Source organism: Pantherophis guttatus, chromosome 11 (assembly GCF_059756535.1).
Source record: "Pantherophis guttatus breed Tessera chromosome 11, ASM5975653v1, whole genome shotgun sequence".
NCBI lineage: Eukaryota > Metazoa > Chordata > Lepidosauria > Squamata > Colubridae > Pantherophis > Pantherophis guttatus.
In genome coordinates this window covers 21,500,840-21,522,397 of record NC_142073.1, presented here as the reverse complement: position 1 = coordinate 21,522,397, position 21,558 = coordinate 21,500,840, and the positions used below count along the sequence as shown (strand labels likewise).

General features: G+C 46.9%; 1 protein-coding gene across 2 annotated transcripts in view; it reads right to left on the bottom strand.

Annotated features, from left to right (window-relative positions):
• PHAF1 (phagophore assembly factor 1) overlaps nucleotides 1-21,112 on the bottom strand; it is a 68,345-nt gene extending 47,233 nt beyond the window's left edge. Inside the window, exons 1-2 of one of the 2 annotated variants that reach the window (XM_034425480.3) lie at nucleotides 21,036-21,112; nucleotides 18,400-18,520 (exon numbers count right to left, since the gene is read on the bottom strand). In XM_034425480.3, the coding sequence (XP_034281371.2) occupies nucleotides 18,400-18,520; nucleotides 21,036-21,062 (148 nt within the window). In that variant the 5' untranslated portion in view covers nucleotides 21,063-21,112. Of the gene's footprint in view, nucleotides 1-18,399; nucleotides 18,521-19,458; nucleotides 19,477-21,035 lie in introns of those variants that run through there. The other variant, XM_034425481.3, reaches the window with a different exon arrangement.
• Between the last annotated feature and the right edge of the window lie 446 nt (nucleotides 21,113-21,558).

Genomic DNA, 21,558 nt, shown 5'->3' with positions numbered 1-21,558 from the left:
TCCTGGTTATAAACTCCGACGGCTGGGCTCTCTTCATGGAACACCTGAAGCCAAAATCAACGCCTTACAAAACCACAATGCTTGAGGTTCATGCACAATGCCAAGCTGCGAATCGTGGCTTGTGAACTGAAGCGCTTGGATTCCTACTGCATGTAAACCACTGGTGGAATTCAAATTATTTTACTACCGATTCTGTGGGCGTGGCTTGGTGGGCGTGGCAGGGGAAGGATGCTGCAAAATCTCCATTCCCACCCTACTCCAGGGGAAGGATACTGCAAAATCCCCATTCCCTCCCCACTCGTGGGGAAAAGATATTGCAAAATCTCCATTCCCACCCCTCTCTGGGAGAAGGATATTGCAAAATCTTCATCCCCTCCCCACTCCGGGGGAAGGATACTGCAAAATCCCCATTCCCTCTCCACTCCTGGGGGAAAGATATTGCAAAATCTCCATTCTCACCCCACTCTGGGGCCCGTCAGAGGTAGTATTTGCCGGTTCTCTGAACTTCCCAAAATTTCCACTGCTGGTTCTCCAGAACCTGTCAGAACCTGCTGGATTTCACCCCTGATGTAAACCTGTAAAGGTACATGGTGCCTGTTCCTGAGTGTAACAGGTAAAGCCAGACGTGCTGTGGAATAAAATGTGCTCCTTCCAGCCCCTCCAAGGGGAAAAAATAAACAGAAAATAAGAATATCAACAGGATACGAACTGAAAAGAAATAGTAGACACCCAGAAGGATTAGTTTAACTGCATTGGTACAAGCAGCCTTTGGGCACATTATGTGCTAAGAGGCTCAAAAAGCATATATCATTGTAATGTTGCATGCACATGTCTATTCACAGCTTACAGCTGAAAAGAGTGCCATATATCTAATGATTCGCCCTTCCCCAGGGCTGGCCAAATGCAATGATGGTTGTGTCTAGGACAGAGTTTTTCAACCTTAGCAACTTTAAGGTATGTGGACTTCAACTCCCAGAAATTTCCCAGCCAGCCGACTCCCAATTTTGGAAGCAGAAGCCCACATATCTAAAAATTGCTAAGGTTGAGAAACATCTCACTGCGGTCTTTTTAAGTTTAATGAAAAGAAGGACCAGGCCTGACGCGATAGCAGTGTTCCAGTATCTCAGGGGCTGCCCCAAAGAAGAGGGAGTCAACCTATTCTCCAAAGCACCTGAGGGCAGGACAAGAAACAACGGTTGGAAACTGATCAAGGAGAGAAGCAACCTAGAACTGAGGAGAAATTTTTTGATAGTTAGAAGAATTAACCAGTGGAACAGCTTGCCACCAGGAGTTGTGGGTGCTTCATCACCAGAGATTTTTAAGAAGAGATTGGACAACTATTTTTCTGAAATGTTATAGGGCAATGATGGCTAGCCTTTTTGCCGTCGCATGCCAAAAGTGGGGGAGTGTGGGGGTGGGTCGCGGGCACATGTGGCAACACCCATAATTTAATGCCCCCCCGCGCCCTGCCCCCCCCCCCGTGCACATGGCCCCCCTGCTCTCTCCCCGCTTTTGGCACACGACAGCAAAAAGGTTACCGGTGGGCCCGTTTTTCGCCCTCCCCAGGCTCCAGAGGCTTTCTTGGAGCCCAAGGAGGGTGAAAACGGCCTTCCCCACCCCTCTCCCAGAGCCTTTCCAGCAGCCGGAAACAGCCCGTTTCCAACTTCCGGTGGCCTCAGAAGGCCCAAAAATCAGATGGCCGGCATACGCATGCACGTTGGAGCTGAGCTAGGGCAATGCTCACGTGCCCACAGATATGACTCCGTGTGCCACCTGTGGCACGCGTGCCATAGGTTCGTCATCAAGAGTATAGGGTTTCCTGCTTGAGCAGGGAGTTGGACTGTAAGACCTCCGAGGTCCCTTCCAACTCTTATCATTCTTTTAATCTGTTAGTATTGCTGGTTGGGGAATTCTGGGAGTTGAAGTCCACACATCTTAAAGTTGACAAAGTTGACAAACATAAGTCTATCATTAAGTATCCCAAGGGACGCGGTGGCTCAGTGGCTAGGACACTGAGCTTCTCGATCGAAAGATCGGCAGTTCAGCGGTTTGAATCCCCAGTGGCGCGTAATGGGGTGAGCTCCCTTTCCTTGTCCCAGCTTCTGCCAACCTAGCAGTTCAAAAGCAAGTAAAAAATGCAAGTAGAAAAACAGGGACCATCTTTGGGGGGGAAGGTAAGGGCGTATCCCAGGATCCTAAATCAGCACAAACTCTGCATAAGTAACACATCATCAATAGGTAGGGGAGCAAGGCCATATCCTGATTTTACAGAAGCAGCGGAAAATTTTAGCATCCCCCAGAAGGCTGAATGTTTTATAGCTTTGTCTTCCAAGATTGCCCTACGGAACTGTTTATCACCCGAAGAAAAACAAATGCAAGCCGCAGAACTGATTATAGGCTGTGAATTTATTGCCAGGTTTATTGGGTAACTGATGAAATATAAATGAAGCAGAGCAAAAAAAATAAAATAAATAAACGGTGCAGGAATCAACAATTTCTTTAGAAATGCCACACTGAATAAAAGCACAGGGAAAAATCTGTTTCTTTGGTAACTTTATTGTTTAATTAGCTATGAGTCCATATTTTTTTAAAAAAACAGAATATAAAAACACAGAACATTACTAAGACCCTACAAAATGGAATAAAAGAAACAGATTAAATAAAAAGTATAAAGAATGCAAATCATATTTTGGTATCAGCCTAACCATTTTTATTTATATTTACGTTACCTTTCTCCCTATAAAGTGGCTTATGAGTTATAAATCAAGGAGTAAAATTATTAAAATGTTAAAAACTACACACTATTTTCTCCAATCACAACCACATACACAAATCTCAATTGGACTGTTGTATTGAAATAAAAGCTGCATTAGGTGCAATTTTTGAATTTTGATCACACATGGAATACGTTGTTTTAATATAAGGCTCCCAATAGGTCATTCATCTAATGTGCGGTACAAGAAGCTGATCTCTCTCTTTCTTAATCAATTAACTTGTTCGATGGGGAAAATCGATCTGTGCAAACCATTTTGAGTAAATTGCACAGGTCAGATCAGGATCTTATCAAGCACAAAGCAGAACTATGCAGAGATTTCACGGAAATAATTTGCTTTTGCAAACCCATCATTTTCAAATCGTTTTTCCAAGAAGGAAAAACAGGGATAGAATAAGAGCCTTGGTGGTGCAGCAGACTAATGTGCTGTTAAGTAACACCAGCTGCCTGCAATTACTGCGAGTTCGAATCTCACCAGGCTCAAGGTTGACTCAGCCTTCCATCCTTCCGAGGTAGGTAAAATGAGGACCCGGATTGTGGGGGCAATAAGATGACTTTGTATAAAAAAAAGAACACCGCTTGGGGGGGCCAAAAGCCCTACTAAGCAGGTATATACAAAAGTATGAAGGCTATTGCTTAACGCATTGTAAGCCGCCCTGAGTCTCTGGAGAAGGGCAGCATATAAATTGAACCAATAAACAATAAATAATAATAATAGAAATGTTTGTGGAGATTCTCGGTCATCCAGGTCATGGTTGTCCTGAAGGTGCTTTTTCAAAAGGCAACTACTGGACTTTGTTTCTGCTTGAAGACGTCTCGCTTCTCATCCAAGAAGCTTCTTCAGTTCTGACTGAATGGTGAAGAATGGAAGAACTGAAGAAGCCTCTTGGATGAGAAATGTTTTTCAAGCCAAAACAGAGGAAGTCCAGTTGCCCTTTTGAAAAAGCACCTTTGGGACAGAATGGAGAGAGAGAAAAATAAGCACCTGAAACCCTTTCATGGAAATTTATTTATTTGCTAAATTTATTTTCTGCCCATCTTGCAGATGGGCTACTGTGGGCAGATTGTAAAAAGTAAGAACAGAGAAATGAAAAGCAGGCGAAACGTAATAGTATTAAAGTAATGAAACAATAAAGATGAACACTGTAATAAGCAATGAAGGTATAGTACTGGGGTGAAATGCTCCCGGTTCGGACCGGATCGCCCGATCCGGTAGCGATGGTGGCGGGTGGTTCGGAGAACCGGTAGTAAAAATCTCTGCCCCCCCCCCATGCCTAGCTGAGCCGCACAATCATCAGAGGCTTTTTTTTAACTTTTAAAAACATTTTTTCTACAACCTCTTCCGACGAAAAAATGCTTTTAAAAGTAAAAAAAAAAAAAAGCCTCTGATGATCATGCGGCTCAGCTGGGATCGTCAGAGGCTTTCAAAGCATTTTTTTCTGCAACCTCTTCGGCCGAAGAGGTGGTTTAAAAAAATGCTTTGAAAAATCTCTGACGATCCCAGCTGAGTTGCCTGATCGGCAGAGAGGCTTTACGAGCAGCCTGAAAAATCATGCTAGGACTTATTTTGCGATTGGGTCTTATTTTGGGGGAAACAGGGTAATCATTTCAAACCAAAATAAAGCTATAAGTAGACAAGATTAAATTTATGAAAGAACTTTCACATTTACAATACCATAAAAAAAATCCCAAACATCCAACTCTTATTTTAAAAAATGTTCTTTGGTTGATCCAGTAAACACAAATGAGTATTTCTAATCAGTTAATTTCATTTTTAAATCGTAAGTAGCGTATGTTGCGTTTCTTAATACCTGGGGCCATTGATACTCCAGAATTTGATATACCGGCTCTTAATTCCACATTTCGCTAATATAAATCTTCATTTTACTTTTAATTCCTTATAAAATTAGAAAGTTGGTTATTGCTTAAGCACGGCATCTTTTAAGGATCTCAAAATAGAGGTATTTTGGAGGCTGCTAAAGCACCCATACTTCACTGTATAGCTAATACATATTCCAGCTGTATACCGTATTTTTCGGAGTATAAGACGCACCTTTCCCCCACCCTAAAAGGGGGTGAAAATTTAGGTGCGTCTTATACACCGAATGTAGCCCCGCACACCCACTGGCCCCTACCCTTTGGCCTCTGCCTCACAGCAGTTACCTCCTTGCAAGCAAACAGCAAGGAAAAACAGCTCCTTTCAGCTTCAGCACAACCTAATTAGCACAAGTTGATTGGATCGGCCTCCCGACTCTCAGCTGATTTGCTCTCAGTTGTTATGCGCAGGGCTCTGCTGCTTGCTGCAAAGAGCTAAATTGCTGGAGCAGATTTTTTTTTCCTTGTGTTAATCAAGCTATGCTGAAAACGAAAATGAAAGTAAAGCAGGCTGTTTGCTGCCCGAGGCAAAATTGCTTAGAGGCAAAAGCAGGAGGAGATTTCTTTTTCTTCTTTTCCTCACCAAAAAAGGTAGGTACGTCTTATAGTCCGATGCGTCTTATACTCCGAAAAATACGGTATATTGTCAAAATGTTGTATAGAAATCAAATTCAAAATTCAATTCTCAATGTCTTTAAAATAACCATTAACAGAATAACTGATTTAAAGTATTAATTCCTTGTTTGGCCCAAGCATTCCAGCAAAACACCTTCCCCACTATTTTCAAATTTGTGTTATCCTAACTTATGTGATTTGAAATCAAAACACAACTGCTTATTTGTCAATGACCAAATACGTCTGACAACTTCAAAGCTGGAAACTTTCAATATTATTTTTGAGCCAGGATTTCTCTCCAGAAGGGAACATTCGTCAAAGTATTTGTTCTAAAAGAATATTGATATTACAATAAAGGCCCAAGGATATTATTGAAAATTAGCTAAGTTAAAGTCAACTTCATTATGAAGTGGCTTTAGTTTGGCCAACGATATTTAAGGGTTTAGTTTACCCTAATACATTTTCTCGTTAATGTTTTTGAAGTATCTTATTGGGATTAATACTTTAAAAGTTTGAAGGCAACTCTGCAGGTTATGCTCAAAAACATGAACCAGATAAATTGGAGAACAATTTCTTTTAAGAAGTGTTTGCACAGTGGACTTGTAGACACTTGAAGATCAAATGTTGGCCAACGCATCTTAAACAAAACTTGTATGCAACCCTCAATAGCCAAACCCAATTCAAGGGTTAAGAAAAATATTTTTCCAAAGTTGACTAAGTCACTCAGTCAGCTGCAACTTCCTGGTGTTTTGCCCCCATTTCTCAATGAAGATGTTTGTGATGTTTGCAAGGTGCGACTGTCACAATGACGCACAGCAACCTGGTTGCATTCACAGCGGGATACAAACATTCAAGATCACGTGGGGTACTAATACCACTCTATAAAGCCTTAGTAAGACCACACCTAGAGTACTGCATCCAGTTTTGGTCACCACACTATAAAAAAGATGTTGAGACTCTAGAACCGTGTTGGCGAACCTGTGGCATGCGTAGCCATATCAGTGGGCACGTGAGCTCAGCTCCAGCGTGCATGCGCGCACCAGCCAGCTGATTTTCGGGCCTTTTGGGCCCACCAGAAGTAGGGAAACAGGTTGTTTCCTGGCTCCGGAGGGCCTCGGGTGTGGTGATGAAGGCCCGTTTTTCTCTCTCACCTGGCTCCAGAGCCTTTCTAGGAGTCTGGGGAGGGCAAAAACGGCCTTTCCCCAGAGGCCCTCCAGAGGCTAGAAACGGCCCATTTACCAACTTGCAGCCCGTTTTTTGCTGTCCCCAGCCTCCAGAGCCTCTCTAGGAGTTTGGGGAGGGTGAAAATGGCCTTCCCCACCACCCCCAGAGGTCCTCCGGTGGCCGAAAATGTCCTGTTTCCCAACTTCCAGTCCCACCGGATGTTGGCAAACGGGCCGTTTCCAGCCTCAGGAGGGCCTCCAGGGGGTGGAGGCAGTTTTCGCCCTCCCCTGAGAGGCTCTGGAGCTAGGTGAGAGAGAAAAACGGGCCTACCGGGCCATCGTGTGCCAGGACCGGGGGAAGCGGGGGTTGCATGCGCGCATGCGTGGAGGTGGGGCGCATAAAATTATGGGTGTGGGCATGCACCCACGCGACCCCCCTGCCCCTCCCTCCTGGCACGCGATGGCAAAAAGGTTAGCCATCACTGCTCTAGAAAGTGCAGAGAAGAGAAACCAGGATGATTAGGGGACTGGAGACTAAAACATATGAAGAATGGTTGCAGGAACTGGGCACGGCTAGTCTAGTGAAGAGAAGGACCAGGGGAGACAGGATAGCAGTCTTCCAATATTTGAGGGGCTGCCACAGAGAGGAAGGGGGTCAAACTATTTTCCAAAGTACCTGAAGGCCAGACAAGGAATAATGGATGGAAACTGACCAAGGAGAGATTCAACCTGGAAATAAGGAGGAATTTCCTGACAGTGAGAACAATCAACCAGTGGAACAGAAGTTGCCTTCGGAAGTTGTGGGAGCTCCATCACTGGAGGCTTTCAAGAAGAGACTAGAATGCCATCTGTCAGAAATGGTGTAGCGTCTCCTGCTGGGCAGAGGGTTGGACTAGATGATTTACAAGGTCCCTTCCAATCTGTTAGATCGGTTGGCTCAGCTTCGCATTAAGCCATGGTATGCTAGAATATAGTTTGCCAACTGAGTTAGAACTTGCTAGGTTCACAAGCTGCCCCAAATATATAAAACATATCATGGCTTGAAACAGGTAGGCCTTGACTTAACAACTACCAGTCTTTCCCCGAAAATAAAACTGGGTCTTATTTTCTTTTGGGTCCCAAAATAAGCATTAAGGCTTATTTTCAGGGGGTGTCTCTAATTTTTTTTCTATGTACTGGAGGCCCACTACTTCTGCTTGCTCACGGTAGGGAATGAGGCTACGCGGCGTGCCAGTGCTGCCACCGCGAGGCAGGGGGGATGGAGTTGACTCCATCCGATTCACACCAACTGCACCGATTTACCTCAGGGCCCCCGCGCGCCTCACGACCACGGAAGCAGCGGCTACGTCTAGCAGGACCAGTGGTGGGTTTCAAAAATTTTTTACTAGCGGTTCTGTGGATGTGACTTGGTGGGCGTGGCTTGGAGGGCGTGGCAGGGGGAGGATACTGTAAAATCTCCATTCCCACCTCACTCAGGGGGAAGGATACTGTAAAATCTCCATTTCCTCCCAATCAGCTGGGACTTAGGAGGCCGAGCATAGATGGGGGGCGGGGCCAGTCAGAGGTGATATTTACCGGTTCTCCGAACTACTTAAATTTTCCGCTACCAGTTCTCCAGAACTGGTCAGAACCTGCTGAAACCCACTTCTGAGCAGGACCCTGCGTGGCTCCTTCTGCTTGCTTGTGGCCACAATGGAGCAAGAGGCCAAGCAACGCACCAGCGCCACAGCCATGAGGGCGAGGCAGGTGGTGCTGCCCCATGCACCCCACACTGACTTACCTCAGCCCCCCTGAGCCAGACCATCCATGTCCCGACACCGGCCTTGCCCTGAGGTAAGCCGATGCGGGGCGCATGGGGCAGCTCCACCACCACCCCGCCTCGTGGCCGTGGCACTGCAAACAATCACATGGAATGGGCGGCCGGCTGACTCCACAGGCTCTTAAGTAGGGTTTATTTGGGGGTAGGGATTATATTAGGCGCGCACATAATAACATGCTAGGGCTTATTTTTGGGATAGGTCTTATTTTCAGGGAAACAGGGTATTTGTTTAATGACTGTTCAAAGTTACAGAAGTGCTGAAAAAAGTGACTTATGACCAGGTTTTCACCTTTATGACTGTTGCAGCCTCCCTTTCTTCATAAGTCTAGCTGTTGTTTAACTCATGTTCCTCAAACAGCTTTTCCTGAGAAACTTCTCATTATTTAGCAAAAAGGCCCCAACAGGAAATATTTTAAAAAAAAGATTCCAAGAGTAAATTTTTTCTACGCCTTGTTTCCCTATTCTTGAGAGTATCCAAGGCCTTCCACAGATGGAACGACAACTCCAACACAATGACTTACGACCACAATGGAGCCTAAAAACCTTCTGAGATGGTCGTTAAGTGAGTTTCATCCCATTTTTACGAGCTTTCTTGTCACCGTTGTTAAGTGAACCACTGCAGTTGTTAAGTTAGTAATACGGTGGTTACCGCATTCTTCAGAGTATAAAACGCACCTTTTTCCCCCCAAAAAAGAAGGTGAAAATCTGGGTGTGTCTTATACTCCGAATGTAGCCCCGCCCAGCCTCGCAAACGGAGATTTCAGAAACTGAAAGAAGCCTCTGAAAGAAGCTTCAGAAAAAAAGCCTCCGAAAGGCTTTTATCTAAAAATAACATGGCAAGCAACAAAAGAAGAATCAGTAAAGGTTCTAACCAAACTATGCTAACAAATCTGGAGAATGACACAATAACCAACAGATCGGAAGAGGTTAATCTACATACTGATACCAAAGAAAGGAGATTGAACAGAGTCCAGATAGTCCTTCAGAATAAAAGCCTCCGAAAGAAGCTTCAGAAAAAAAGCCTCCAAACAGAGCTTCAGAAAAAAAGCCTCCAAACAGAGCTTCAGAAAAAAAAGCCTTTTTTTCTGAAGCTCTGTTTCGGAGGCTTTCAGAGGCAGAAAAAAAAGCAAGGCACAGAGCTCACAACCAAGGAACCTGTTGCTAAAATTCACCTCTGGAAACAACTGATTGGGGGTATTCTGGGAGCCAATCCACCCACCAATCAGCTTTTTTCTTATTTTCCTCCCCAAAAACTAAGGTGCGTCTTGTACTCCGAAAAATACAGTAAGTGAATCTGGCTTCCCGGGTTGATCTTGGTTGACTGACGGTCGCAAAAAGGGGATCATATGACCCTGGGATACTACTACAACTGTTATAAGTACATTCCCGTTGTATGGGGACCACATGACCAGGGGGATGCTGCAACGGTCATGTGAAAAAGGGTCACGGGTCTCTTTTTTCAGTTTGTTGTCACTCCAGACAGACTAATGAGAAGTTTCTATAGATTCTGGAACAGCTTTGTTCCCTAGGCCAGTGATGGCTAACATTTTTCTCTTCATGTGACAAAAGTGCTTACACGCACAACAGCGCATGCGCCTGCTGGCACCCATAATGCAATGCGCGCCCATCCGTGCATGCTCGCCTGACCCCACCAACCCCTGCGCATTTGCGCGCCATCCCCCGTGCAAGCGCACGAGGGGTGGGATTCAAATATTTTAGCAACATGCACCATGGCGGGGGTGGAGGGTGTTTTCACCCTCCCCAGGCTCCAAAGGCTTTCTTTGAGCCTCCAAGAGGAGGAAAATGGCCTCCCCTGGGCTTCGGAGACCCTCCGGAGGGCGGACTGGGCCTGTTTCCAGGCTTCCGGTAAGCCTGTTTTTCGCCCTCCCCAGGCTCCGGAGGCCCTCCAGAGGCCGGAAATGGGCCCGTTTCCGCACTTCCAGAATGTATGTGCCAGTCCTTCCCGCATGCATGCGCAACCCCCGCACATAACACTGTCTCCTACATGCACCCCGCCCCCTGCACATCCCAAAAATCATCTGGCCAGCGGGAGGCTCGTGCGTGCATGTGCAGTGGAGCTGAGCTGGGCGACGACTCGTGTGCCAGCTGTGGCACCTGTGCCAAAGGTTCGCCATCCCAGCCCTAGGCCATCCGTCTAGTAAACTCGCAAGATTCGTTTTTCTTGCCGTGTACATGTATACATCCGAACTAGACTGGGTTGCAGGAGGCCGAAGCAGCCAAAAATGCAGCTTGGGAGCCCGTTTTCGCCAGCAGAGTGCTCGGGCCGCCACATGCGCCCCTGACATGAGTGACATCAAGCTGGCCACGCTACCCTGGCCACGCCACCCCGCCTCCCGAGGTCAAACACAACCCTGTTGCAGCCCTCAATGAGATCGAGTTAGACACCTAAGTCTAAGGTTGTAAACTGAGGACTGCCTGTACAACTTTTATCTAGAATTTGTGGGAGTTTATATCAAGTTATAAGGTTACGATTAAAAGACGCCCTTCGATGCATGGCCTCTGCACGTCTCTTTGAAAAAGTACAGGGAATCCTCGACTTACAACACTTCATTTAGTGACCAAAGTTACAACAAACTGAAAAAAAGTAACTTTTGACCATTTTTCACATTTATGACCATTGCAACGTCCCCATGGTCATATGATTTAAGATTCAGATGCTTGATAGCGGACTCAGATTTATGACGGTTGCGGCGTCCCAGTTGTCCCAGGAATCATCTTTTGTGAATTTCTGACAAGCGAAGTCAATGGGGAAGCCAGATTCACTTAACAACCAGGTTACTAACTTAAGAACTGCAGTGATTCACTTAACAATGGTGGCAAACAAGGTCGTAAAATGGGGCAAAATGCACTTTAACAACTGTTCCGCTTCGCAAACCGAAATTTTGGGGTGGTAAATTGAAGACTAGCTGTAGAATAAATAGAAAAAAAATTCACCAAAATCTGGCCAGTTTAGAACCACAGGTTTTACAACTGCCTTGCCAAGGGATAGAAACCCCAAATTAGCTTCTTTTATCCACAAGCGCATCATCAATGCTGATCACAGCAGAAGGAGCGAGGAAGAGCAAGCAGTGATTAAAATGCAGATAAAAATAGAACAATGCGTATGAAATTAAAACAGGATGCTAAGCAAATAAAATGCCTTTTTTCTGGAGCTCAAGGCACAAGTGAGTAGGAAGAGGGGAAAATTACCCCATTCTGACGTTTGTAGAAAAGCTTCAACGTAGATAAATAGTTCATATATTAAATATTAATAATTATTAATTATTAATATTTATAAAATAAAATAATTCTTAAACATTAATAATTCTGGGAGTTGAAGTCCACCCATCTTAGGCAAGAAAATGTAGGCAAGAAAAACCAAAAGTACACATATAGACTGGGTGAAACCAGGCTTAAGAGCAATAACTGTGAGAGGGATCTTGGAGTCTTAGTAGGCAACCAATTAAATATGAGCCAGCGGCAGCCAAAAAAACCAATGCAATCCTAAACTGCATTAACAGAGGGATACAATCAAGATCAAGGGAGGTACTGATACCACTCTACAAACCCTTAGTAAGACCACACCTAGAGTATTGCATCCAGTTTTGGTCCCCACACTATAAAAAAGATGTTGAGACTCTAGAAAAAGTGCAGAGAAGAGCAACAAAGACGATGAGGCATCACTCCATCACTAGCCATCACTGCTCTAGAAAGTGCAGAGAAGAGCAACCAGGATGATGAGGGGACTGGAGGCTAAAACATATGAAGAACGGTTGCAGGAACTGTCCATGGCTAGTCTAGTGAAGAGAAGGACCAGGGGAGACAGGATAGCAGCATTCCAATATTTGAGGGGCTGCCCCAGAGAGGAGGAAAGGGGTCAAGCTATTCTCCAAAGCACCCAAAAGCCAGACAAGGAATAATGGATGGAAACTGACCAAGGCGAGATTCAACCTGGAAATAAGGAGGAACTTTCTGACAGTGAGAACAATCAACCGATGGAACAGAAGTTGCCTTCAGAAGTTGTGGGAGCTTCATCACTGGAGGCTTTCAAGAAGAGACTGGACTGCCATCTGTCAAAAATGGTGTAGGGTCTCCTGCTTGTGCAAGGGGTTGGACTAAATGACCTACAAGGTCCCTTCCCACTCTGTTAATTTCATCTAAGCCAAGATGTCAAGATGGAGAAACACTGCCCTGATGCAATCCATCGTGAATAAACCCAAAAGTTAGAACTGGGTGGGAGAATTTCACTCAACTCTGTAGCACTCCCTCTCCGCCTTTGGCTGACAAAGTGAAGAAATGTAGGGATTTAAATAAATAAATAAATAAATAAATAAATAAATAAATAATTTTATTTCTATACCGCCCTTCTCCCGAAGGACTCAGGGCGGTGTACAGCCAATTTAAAAACACAAGACACAACAATGATTAAAAATTAAAATAATTAAATAAATTTGGCCGGATTAAAACCCCAAAAATTTAAAATACCCCAATTAAAATTATTATGTTGATAGCCCGGCCTGGCGGAACAACAGGGTCTTCAGTGCGCAGCGAAACACCCGGAGGTCGGAGATCTTACGTATTTCCGGGGGCAGTTCATTCCACAGGGCTGGGGCTCCCACAGAGAAGGCCCTCCCCCTGGGTGTCGCCAGCCGACATAACTTGGCCGATGGCACCCTGAGGAGACCCTCTCTGTGGGAGGGAACTGGCCGGTGGGAGGCTGTTGGTGGCAGAAGGCGGTCTCGAAAGTACCCGGGTCCTATGCCATGGAGTGCTTTAAAGGTGGTAACCAACACCTTGAATCGCACCCGGAAGACCACTGGGAGCCAGTGCAGCTCGCGCAGGAGGGGTGTCACGCGGGCACAACGGGTTGCGCCCATAACCACCCACGCGGCAGCTATGCAAGGAGAGCATTCTGTTTAACCCATGCATCTAACCCATAGACTAACTTTTAAAAGCAGCTAGGGTGTGGGGATAGAGTACAGGTAGTCCTCATTTAGCGACCGTAATTGGGACTGGCGATTTGGTCATTAAGTGAAGTGGTCGCTCAATGACACCACAACTGTGTTTCTGACCTCACCAGGTTTCCTTTGTGTGACAGAAGGCCATAAATGTGAAGACCGGTCGAAAAGCTACGTTTCCAATACCACTTGTGAATGGTCGCTAAATGAGGCAGTCACTAAACAAGAACTACTTATATTTATAGGACCATCTTCTCTTTATACCAAGGGCCCATTTCAACCCATCTGCTAGCCAAATTTGGTTGTCTCCCACTTTTCCCTTTTTTTCACTCCTTCCTCCCTGATTTTTTTCCCTTTTGATTTTTTTCTTCTTTTTATATCGGTAGTCCTCGACTTGCAACCGTTCATTTAGTGACCGTTTGAAGTTACAACAGCAGTGAAAAATGTCACATGACCGTTTTTCACACTTTATGACCGTTGCAGCATCCCCGTGGTCACGTGGTCAGACACGTGGCAACTGACTCATATTTATGACGGTCGCAGTGTCCCAGGGTCGTGTCATCCCCTTTTGTGACCTTCTACAGGCAAAGTCAATGGGGATTCACTTAACAACGGTGTTACAATCAACTGCAGTGGTTTACTTATCAACTGTGGCAAGAAAGGTCTTAAAATGGGGCAAGGCTCACTTAACAACTGTCTTGCTTAGCAACGGAATTTTGGGCTCAGTTGTGGTAAGTTAAGGACTACCTATATTTTATCGTTCACTGAATCTCCAGAAAGTTGGGGAAGAAAAAGTAAATGCAAAGATTGGTCATTAAGTTGCTTTTCGATCACTGCTGTAACTCTAGTTGGTCACTAAACGAGGACAATATGTATGGGATTAGCATTTCACTTCACCTCAGTCAAATCCCCAGAAGACACTCCGGGTATGAAAATAATCCAGGTTTCAAAGCGACACAATAAGAAATTCTGGTAATGCAAATTCAATACTGAAACCAAGACAGAAGTATATCCGATTCTACCTTTCAGTCATGGGGCTTCTAAAATTATTTTTCGTCCTGTTTTTCCCTCTAAGAAACTGTTCATAAGGCTACAGTTATGTCCTCGATTTACGGCCACGATTGAGCCCAACATTTCCATTGCTGAGACCTTTGTTAAATGAGTTTTACGAGCCTTTTTTTTTTTTTTTGCCAGAGCTGTTAAGTGAATCAATGCAGTTGATAAGTTAGTAACCCAGTTGTTAAGTGAATCTGGCTTCCCTGTTGACTCAAATGACCCTGGGACACAGCAACGGTCCTAAGTATGAACCAGTTGCCAAGCGTCTGAATTCTGATCACACGGCCATGGGGATGCTACGAAGGTTGTTAAGTGTGAAAAATGGTCACAAGTCACTTTTTTCAGTGCCGTTGTAACTTTGGTCACTAAACGAAGAGTTGTATAAGTCGAGGACCACCTGTATTCCATTTTCTTTTTTAAAAGAGCCCTAAGAAGATAGGGATACTGGCCAGGCCAAGAATACGCAGGATACCCTGTTTCCCCCAAAATAAGGCATCCCCTGATAATAAGCCCATTTGGGCTTTTGAGTGCATGGCAATAAGGCCAAGTGCTTATTTCAGGGTTCAAAAAAATATAAGATAGGGTCTTATTTTCGGGGACACATGTTATCTATCTATCTGTCATCTCTCTCTCTCTCTCTCTCTCTTAATCTTCCTCTCCCTCCCTCCTTCCCTCCCTCCTTCTCTCTCTCTCTCTTAATCTTCCTCTCCCTCCCTCCTTCCCTCCCTCCTTCTCTCTCTCTCTCTCTCACACACACACACACACACACACCTGTTTTCCCCAAAATAAGACATCCCCTGATAATAAGCCGAATCGGACTTTTGAGTGCATAGCAATAAGGCCAAGCGCTTATTTCAGGGTTCAAAAAAAATATAAGACAGGGTCTTATTTTCGGGGATACATGGTCTCTCTCTCTCTTTCTCTCTCTCTCTCTCTCTCTCTCCCCTGTTTCCCCCAGAATAAAACGTTCTCTGATAATAAGCCCAATCAGGCTTTTGAGCACATGGCAATAAGGCCAAGAGTTTATTTCAAGGTTCAAAAAAATATAAGACCAGGTCTTATTTTCAGGGAAACATGGTATCTATATATCTGTCATCTCTCTCTCTCTCTCTCTCTCTCTCTCTCTCTCTCTCTCTCTCTCTCTCTCTCCCTCTCCCTCCTTCCCTCTCTCCCCCCCCCGTTTCTCCCAAACTAAGACATCCCCTGATAATAAGCCCATTTGGGCTTTTGAGCGCACGGCAATAAGGCCAAGCGCTTATTTCAGGGTTCAAAAAAATATAAGACCGGGTCTTATTTTCAGGGAAACATGGTATCTATATATCTGTCATCTCTCTCTCTCCCTCTCTCTCTCTCCCTCTTTCTCTCTCCCTCTCCCTCCTTCCTTCCCTCCCTCCTTCTCTCTCTCCCCCCCCCCCGTTTCTCCCAAACTAAGACATCCCCTGATAATAAGCCCATTTGGGCTTTTGAGCGCACGGCAATAAGGCCAAGCGCTTATTTCAGGGTTCAAAAAAATATAAGACCGGGTCTTATTTTCAGGGAAACATGGTATCTATATATCTGTCATCTCTCTCTCTCCCTCTCTCTCTCTCCCTCTTTCTCTCTCCCTCTCCCTCCTTCCTTCCCTCCCTCCTTCTCTCTCTCCCCCCCCCGTTTCTCCCAAACTAAGACATCCCCTGATAATAAGCCCATTTGGGCTTTTGAGTGCATGGCAATAAGGCCAAGCGCTTATTGCAGGGTTCAAAAAAATATAAAACCGGGTCTTATTTTCGGGGACACATGGTAGTACCTTTTCCTTTTTTTCAAATTATACATCCAGCGTTTTTAAGTTTCAATATTTCAATTTTTCTACTACCCAGAATCTCTCTCTCTGCGAGGGAGACGGGTCTCTTTCTAAATTCGATCAGCGTCATAAAATAAATCCAAAGGAGGATTTGAATCCACTTGGGTTCAAGGGAAAGGATCTTTCCTGCAGGCTGGGGATTCTTTTTCGAAGAATCCAGGATCGGATCACTTCCTCTGCCTTTCCACCCTTGAGGAGTCATCAAGAAAGTCGGTGACAAAGGCTGAGTAAAACTCAAAACTCGCCCTTCCTGAAGGCGCCAAGCCCAACAGCTGTCACCCAAAACAGCTTCTTCGCCACCCGTTCCAGTCCCTTCTTGGCATCCCGGCTGCCAGCTTGCCAGCTTCTGTCCGAAATATGGCACCCGGAGCAGAATGCGGAAAAAAACACCCCATCCCTTTTTAGCCCAAGCTTCCCACAAGGCCACATGCCAGGTGATCTGAGCAACACCCATGTGATGGCTGATACATGTTGCTAAACACGCCGGGGAGTCCCGAAGCCAAACCAAAACACAACACGACCCCTTTTAAGGACACGCCAAGGGAAGGCAGGAAGCCGTCTTAAAATACTTAACAAGAGCTTTGCAAAAGGAAAAAAAGGCTAAACAAAACAAAAAAAAAATAATAATCCAAGCCTTATCTTGGAAGGATAAGCTCTCCGTTGAGGTGCTCATTTACTACAGGCGGGCAGGAAAGATGCCAAAACATATACCTCCATCTCAGCTTTCCTTTCTTTCTATTACTTTATACAGGTAGTCCTCGACTTACAAACAGTTCATTTAGTGACTGTTTGAAGTCACGAAAAAGTGACTTACGGCTGTTTTTTCACATGCGACCCCCCCAGAGGTGGGTTTCATATAGTTTTACCACCGGTTCGCCGTGCACCGAAAATGTGAGAGCGCGCACGCACAGGCTTGCTTTGCGCACATGCCTTCCACATGTGTGGTTTGCATGCGTGTGTGCGGCTTAGAAAACATGGCTAAATAGGATGGCAAAGCGCCAGGGATTGCCACTACTGGTTCACATGAATCGGTCCAAACCGGTTGAATCCCCCTTTGGCCACTTTCTGATGAGCCAAGTCAATGGGGAAGCCAGATTTATATAACAACCTAGTTACTAATTTAACAACCGCAGTGGTTGGCAAGAAAGGTCGTAAAATGGGGTAAATTTCACTTAAACCCATGTCCCACTCAGCAACAAAAATGTTGGATGCAATTGTGGTCCCAAGTCGAGGACTACCTGTATTTCAAAGTTCATTTCAAATGTACCCTGTTTCCCCTAAAATAAGACCTTCCCTGATATAAGCCCAATTTTGAGCGCACACACTAAAATAAGCCCCCCTGAAAATAAGCCCCCCCCTGAAAATATTTAAATGCATGCACAGCCATTTCCTCTGGTTTCCTCCACACGCCCCAAAATAATATGACTCCCTGAAAATAAGGCCAAGCACTTATTTTGGGGTTCAAAAAAAATATAAGACAGGGTCTTATTTTTGGGGAAACACGGTGTGTATATATGTGTGGTGGCGCAACAGCTTCCCCAGTACCTGGATGAAGCTGTCTATCTAGACCCGGGCCCTGAAAACACACTTATTCCATCTAGCCGGGCTGGTTTGATCCCATCCTCTCAGTTTTAATTGAATTCGGTTTTAATTGGGTTGTTTTAAATTATTGGGCCGAAATTATTTGTTTTTTAAACTGTTTTTAAATTTTATATGCTATGTTTTATCTCGGCTGTACACCGCCCTGAGCCCCGCAGGAGAAGGGCGGTATAAAAATAAAATAAAATAAATAAATAAATAATATATATATATATATATATATATATATATATATATATACATATACAAAAGCTTTAAAAACTGTTGTGTTAGATCTCCGCTTTGCAAAACGCTAAAAATGGGCACGTTTAAAAGCAACTTTTCTCAAGCTTAGTCATTTTAAGATGGGTGGACTTCAACTCCCAGGATCCCCCAGCCAGCCGCGCTATGAATTCTGGGAATGGAAGTCCACCCAGCTTAAAGTTGCTGAAATTGAGGAAGATTGCTTTAAAAGCTCCCAATCGATTACTTCACCGTAAGCTTCTAAAACAGCCTTGGAAATGAATCTTCCCCTTCAAATAGATGGGTTGGTTGAGACTGAGGTTCCCTTCACCCTCCGTCGGTGCTATGTTGGTCGTGGATGATGGGATTGAAGTCCAACCCAGTCAAGAAACATGATAACGTCAGGTCCAATGAATGCTTCTTCCAACCTTTTTTCCCCCTAATCCTGGGAGGAAAGCCCCACAGAGATCGGTACTTACCCAGGTTGAATTCCCATTGTTCATTCCCAAGAGATCTTTCGGGAAGCACTTCTAAATCTAGCATTGGTTTAAACAGACCCGGCTGCCCTTCGCTGGTTCCCGATGTGAACCGTAGATCGTCCTGGATGGATGGAGAGAAAGGTGGGGGGGGGTTATCCTCATTTTCAGGTCTCACCCCAAAGCCAAGGGATGCTCTCCACCCCCCCCTCCAGCTCGGAGAGGGTCCCTTCACTCCCAAATTTTCATTTCTTGTCCTGGGAACCCTGTGGCTCCTTTCTTCACAAGAACTTTCCTTTTTTTCCCCCTCTCAATAAGGTAAAGGTAAAGGTTCCCCTCGCACATCTGTGCTAGTCGTTCCCGACTCTAGGGGGCGGTGCTCATCTCCGTTTCAAAGCCGAAGAGCCAGCGCTGTCCAAAGACGTCTCCGTGGTCAGGTGGCCGACATGATTAAACGCCAGAGGCGCACAGAACACTGTTTCCTTCCCACCAAAGGTGGTCCCTATTTTTCTACTTGCATTTTTTATGTGCTTTCGAACTGCTAGGTTGGCAGAAGCTGGGACAAGGAACGGGAGCTCACCCCGTTACGCAGCACTAGGGATTCGAACCGCTGAACTGCCGACCTTTCGATCAACAAGTTCAGCATTTTAGCCACTGAGCCTCCGCATCCCTTTTTTCCCACCACCACCCCTTATCCCTATTTAAAGTGCGGGAGAAAAATCCCCAAACTCTTTAAAGATGCGGTATCTTGCAGCGGGCAGGCGAATTCCATAATATTCCTCTCCTTCACGGATACTGAGACACAGGGATTGTGTTCACAAGTGACAGGCAGATAATCTGGCTTGTTTGTTCTCTCCTCTCCCCCCGCCTCCCTCCCTTTTGTCCCTCTGCCAGGAGTAAAAGTGAATCTAATCGATTCCTCGCCTGCCTGCCTGCCAAAGTTTGGGATAATCTTTTTCCCAGCCATGGACAGACCCTGAAACCAGAGAGGGAATTCCCCAAGCGGCAAAAAAACACCCCAATCAAGGGGCCTAAATGGCTTAGCGGCGACGTTCGCACAACCTTCCGGACGACTCGCTGGTCGTGTGAATGCACAAGTCCACGTCTTGTGCAAAATCCAGGGAAAGGGGCGGATTCCACACCACCTGGCAATGTTCAGAGTTGAAGGGGTGCGAGGAGCCTGACCGTCTTCAGAAAGTCAGGCAACCCCCACCCCCAAAAAAGATAGTGTTGGAATACAGGTCCCAGCAGCCTGCCCGAGAGAGGAGGGGAAGAGGGAGGGGGAGAGGGAGAAAGAGAGAGGTGGAGAGAGAGGGAGAGAGAGAGGAAGGGAGGGAGAGAAAGACAGAAAGAGAGGGGGAGAGAGAAAGGGAGAGAGAAAGAGAGGGGGAGAGAAAGGGATAGAGAGAGGGGGAGGAGGGAGGGAGAGAGAAAGAGAGGGAGAGAGAGAGAAAGAGAGGGGAGAGAGAGAGGGAGGGAGACAGTAAGAGGGGCAGAGAGAGAGGGGCAGAGAGAGGGAGAGCGAAAGAGAGGGAGAGAAAGAGAGGAGGAGAGGGAGAAATAGAGGGAGGAGGGAGGGAGAGAGACAAAGAGAGGGAGAGAGAGAGAAAGAGAGGAGAGAGAGAGAGGGAGGGAGAGAGTCAGTAAGAGAGGGGCAGAGAGAGAGGGGGAGAGAGGGAGAGCGAAAGAGAGGGAGAGAAAGAGAGGAGGAGAAAAGGAGAGGGAGAAATAAAGGGAGGAGGGAGGGAGAGAGAGAGGGGAGAGAGGGAGAGAGAGAAAGAGAGGGAGAGAGAGAGAGGGGGAGAGAGAGAGGGAGGGAGAGAGAAAGAGAGGAGAGAGAAAGGGAGAGGGAGAAAGAGAGGGAGGATGGAGGGAGGGAGAGAAACAGTAAGAGGGGGAGAGAGAGAAAGAGAAGGAGGGAGGGAGAGAAAGAGGAGGGAGAGAGAAGAGGATGCTGGGAATTGTAGTTTTCCCACACCTGGAGGACCACTCTTCTCTCCCATGAGAAGGATGGGGAGGGGGGGGATGCTACCTGTGGGGGTTAATCCCCTCCTGGCCCCACTGTGTCTTAGCAGGGACAATAGCCCCCCCCCTCCCCCTCGCCCCAAGCCCAGGAAATGCCCCCCACCCCCACCCCTTGATTTATGTAAGCCTGGGGCTGCTTCAGCCCTGCGGACCCCCCACCCCACCCCCCAAATAAGAGTCTGCATTAAGACAGGCCTCCCCTATTAAGCGGGGAGGGGGCCTTCTCCCTCCCCTCCCCCACCCCACCCCGGGCTGCCTTTCCCCAACCTGGCGCCCTCCGGAGGCTCGGCTGGGAACGATGGGGGGTGTAGTGCGAGGCTGGGGGAGGGGAGAAAGGCGCAGCTGCCCCCTCCCAGAAGCCCACCCCCCTCCCTCCCTCCCTTTCTTCCTCCCCCTCCCCCTCCCCCTCCCGGCGCCCCCCTCCCCAAAGGCTCTCTTTCTCTCTTTCCTTCCTTCCTTCCTTCCTTCCTTCCTTGGGGGAGGGGGGGTCTCCTCCTTGCAGCCCTGCGAAGGCTCCGGGACCCCCTCCCCGCCCTCCCCGGGGGTGGCTGCCGTCCGGGCGGGGGGGGGGCCGGGGGCAGGGGAGGGGAGGGGGCGGCGGGGCTGCGACTCACCTCACTTGCGGCTGCCGCAAAAAGCATGAAAATCGCCGCCGCCGCCGCCAGCCCAGCAGGGGAGGGGAGGGGAGGGGGGAGGGAAGGGGGAGGAGGAAGAGGAGGGGGCAGGGAAGGAGGAGGGAGGGAGGGGCCGCGCCTGCGCGCTGAGGGGCCCTCCGCGGAGAGAGCCCCGCCCGGACTCAGGGGCGTCCCGCCTCCCTCCCTCCCGGGAGAACTAACTGCGCATGCTCAGAGGTCTCTCTCTCTCTCTCTCTCTCTCTCTCTCTCGACTCCGCGATGGAAAAGAGGTTCGTTTTTTTTTTTTTTCCTTTCCTCCCTCCCTGCAATCTGGAGGGAGGAGAAGCCCTCTGCACGTGCTCAGGGGCACTTCCTGCGCCTCCTCCTCCTTCCTAGGGGAGAACTCTGCACATGCTCAGAGGTCTCTCTCTCTCTTCTCCAGGGTGGAAAGGCTCATTTCTCCCCCCTCCCTCCCTGCAATCTCCAAGGAGGAGAAGCCCTCTGCACGTGCTCAGGGGCACTT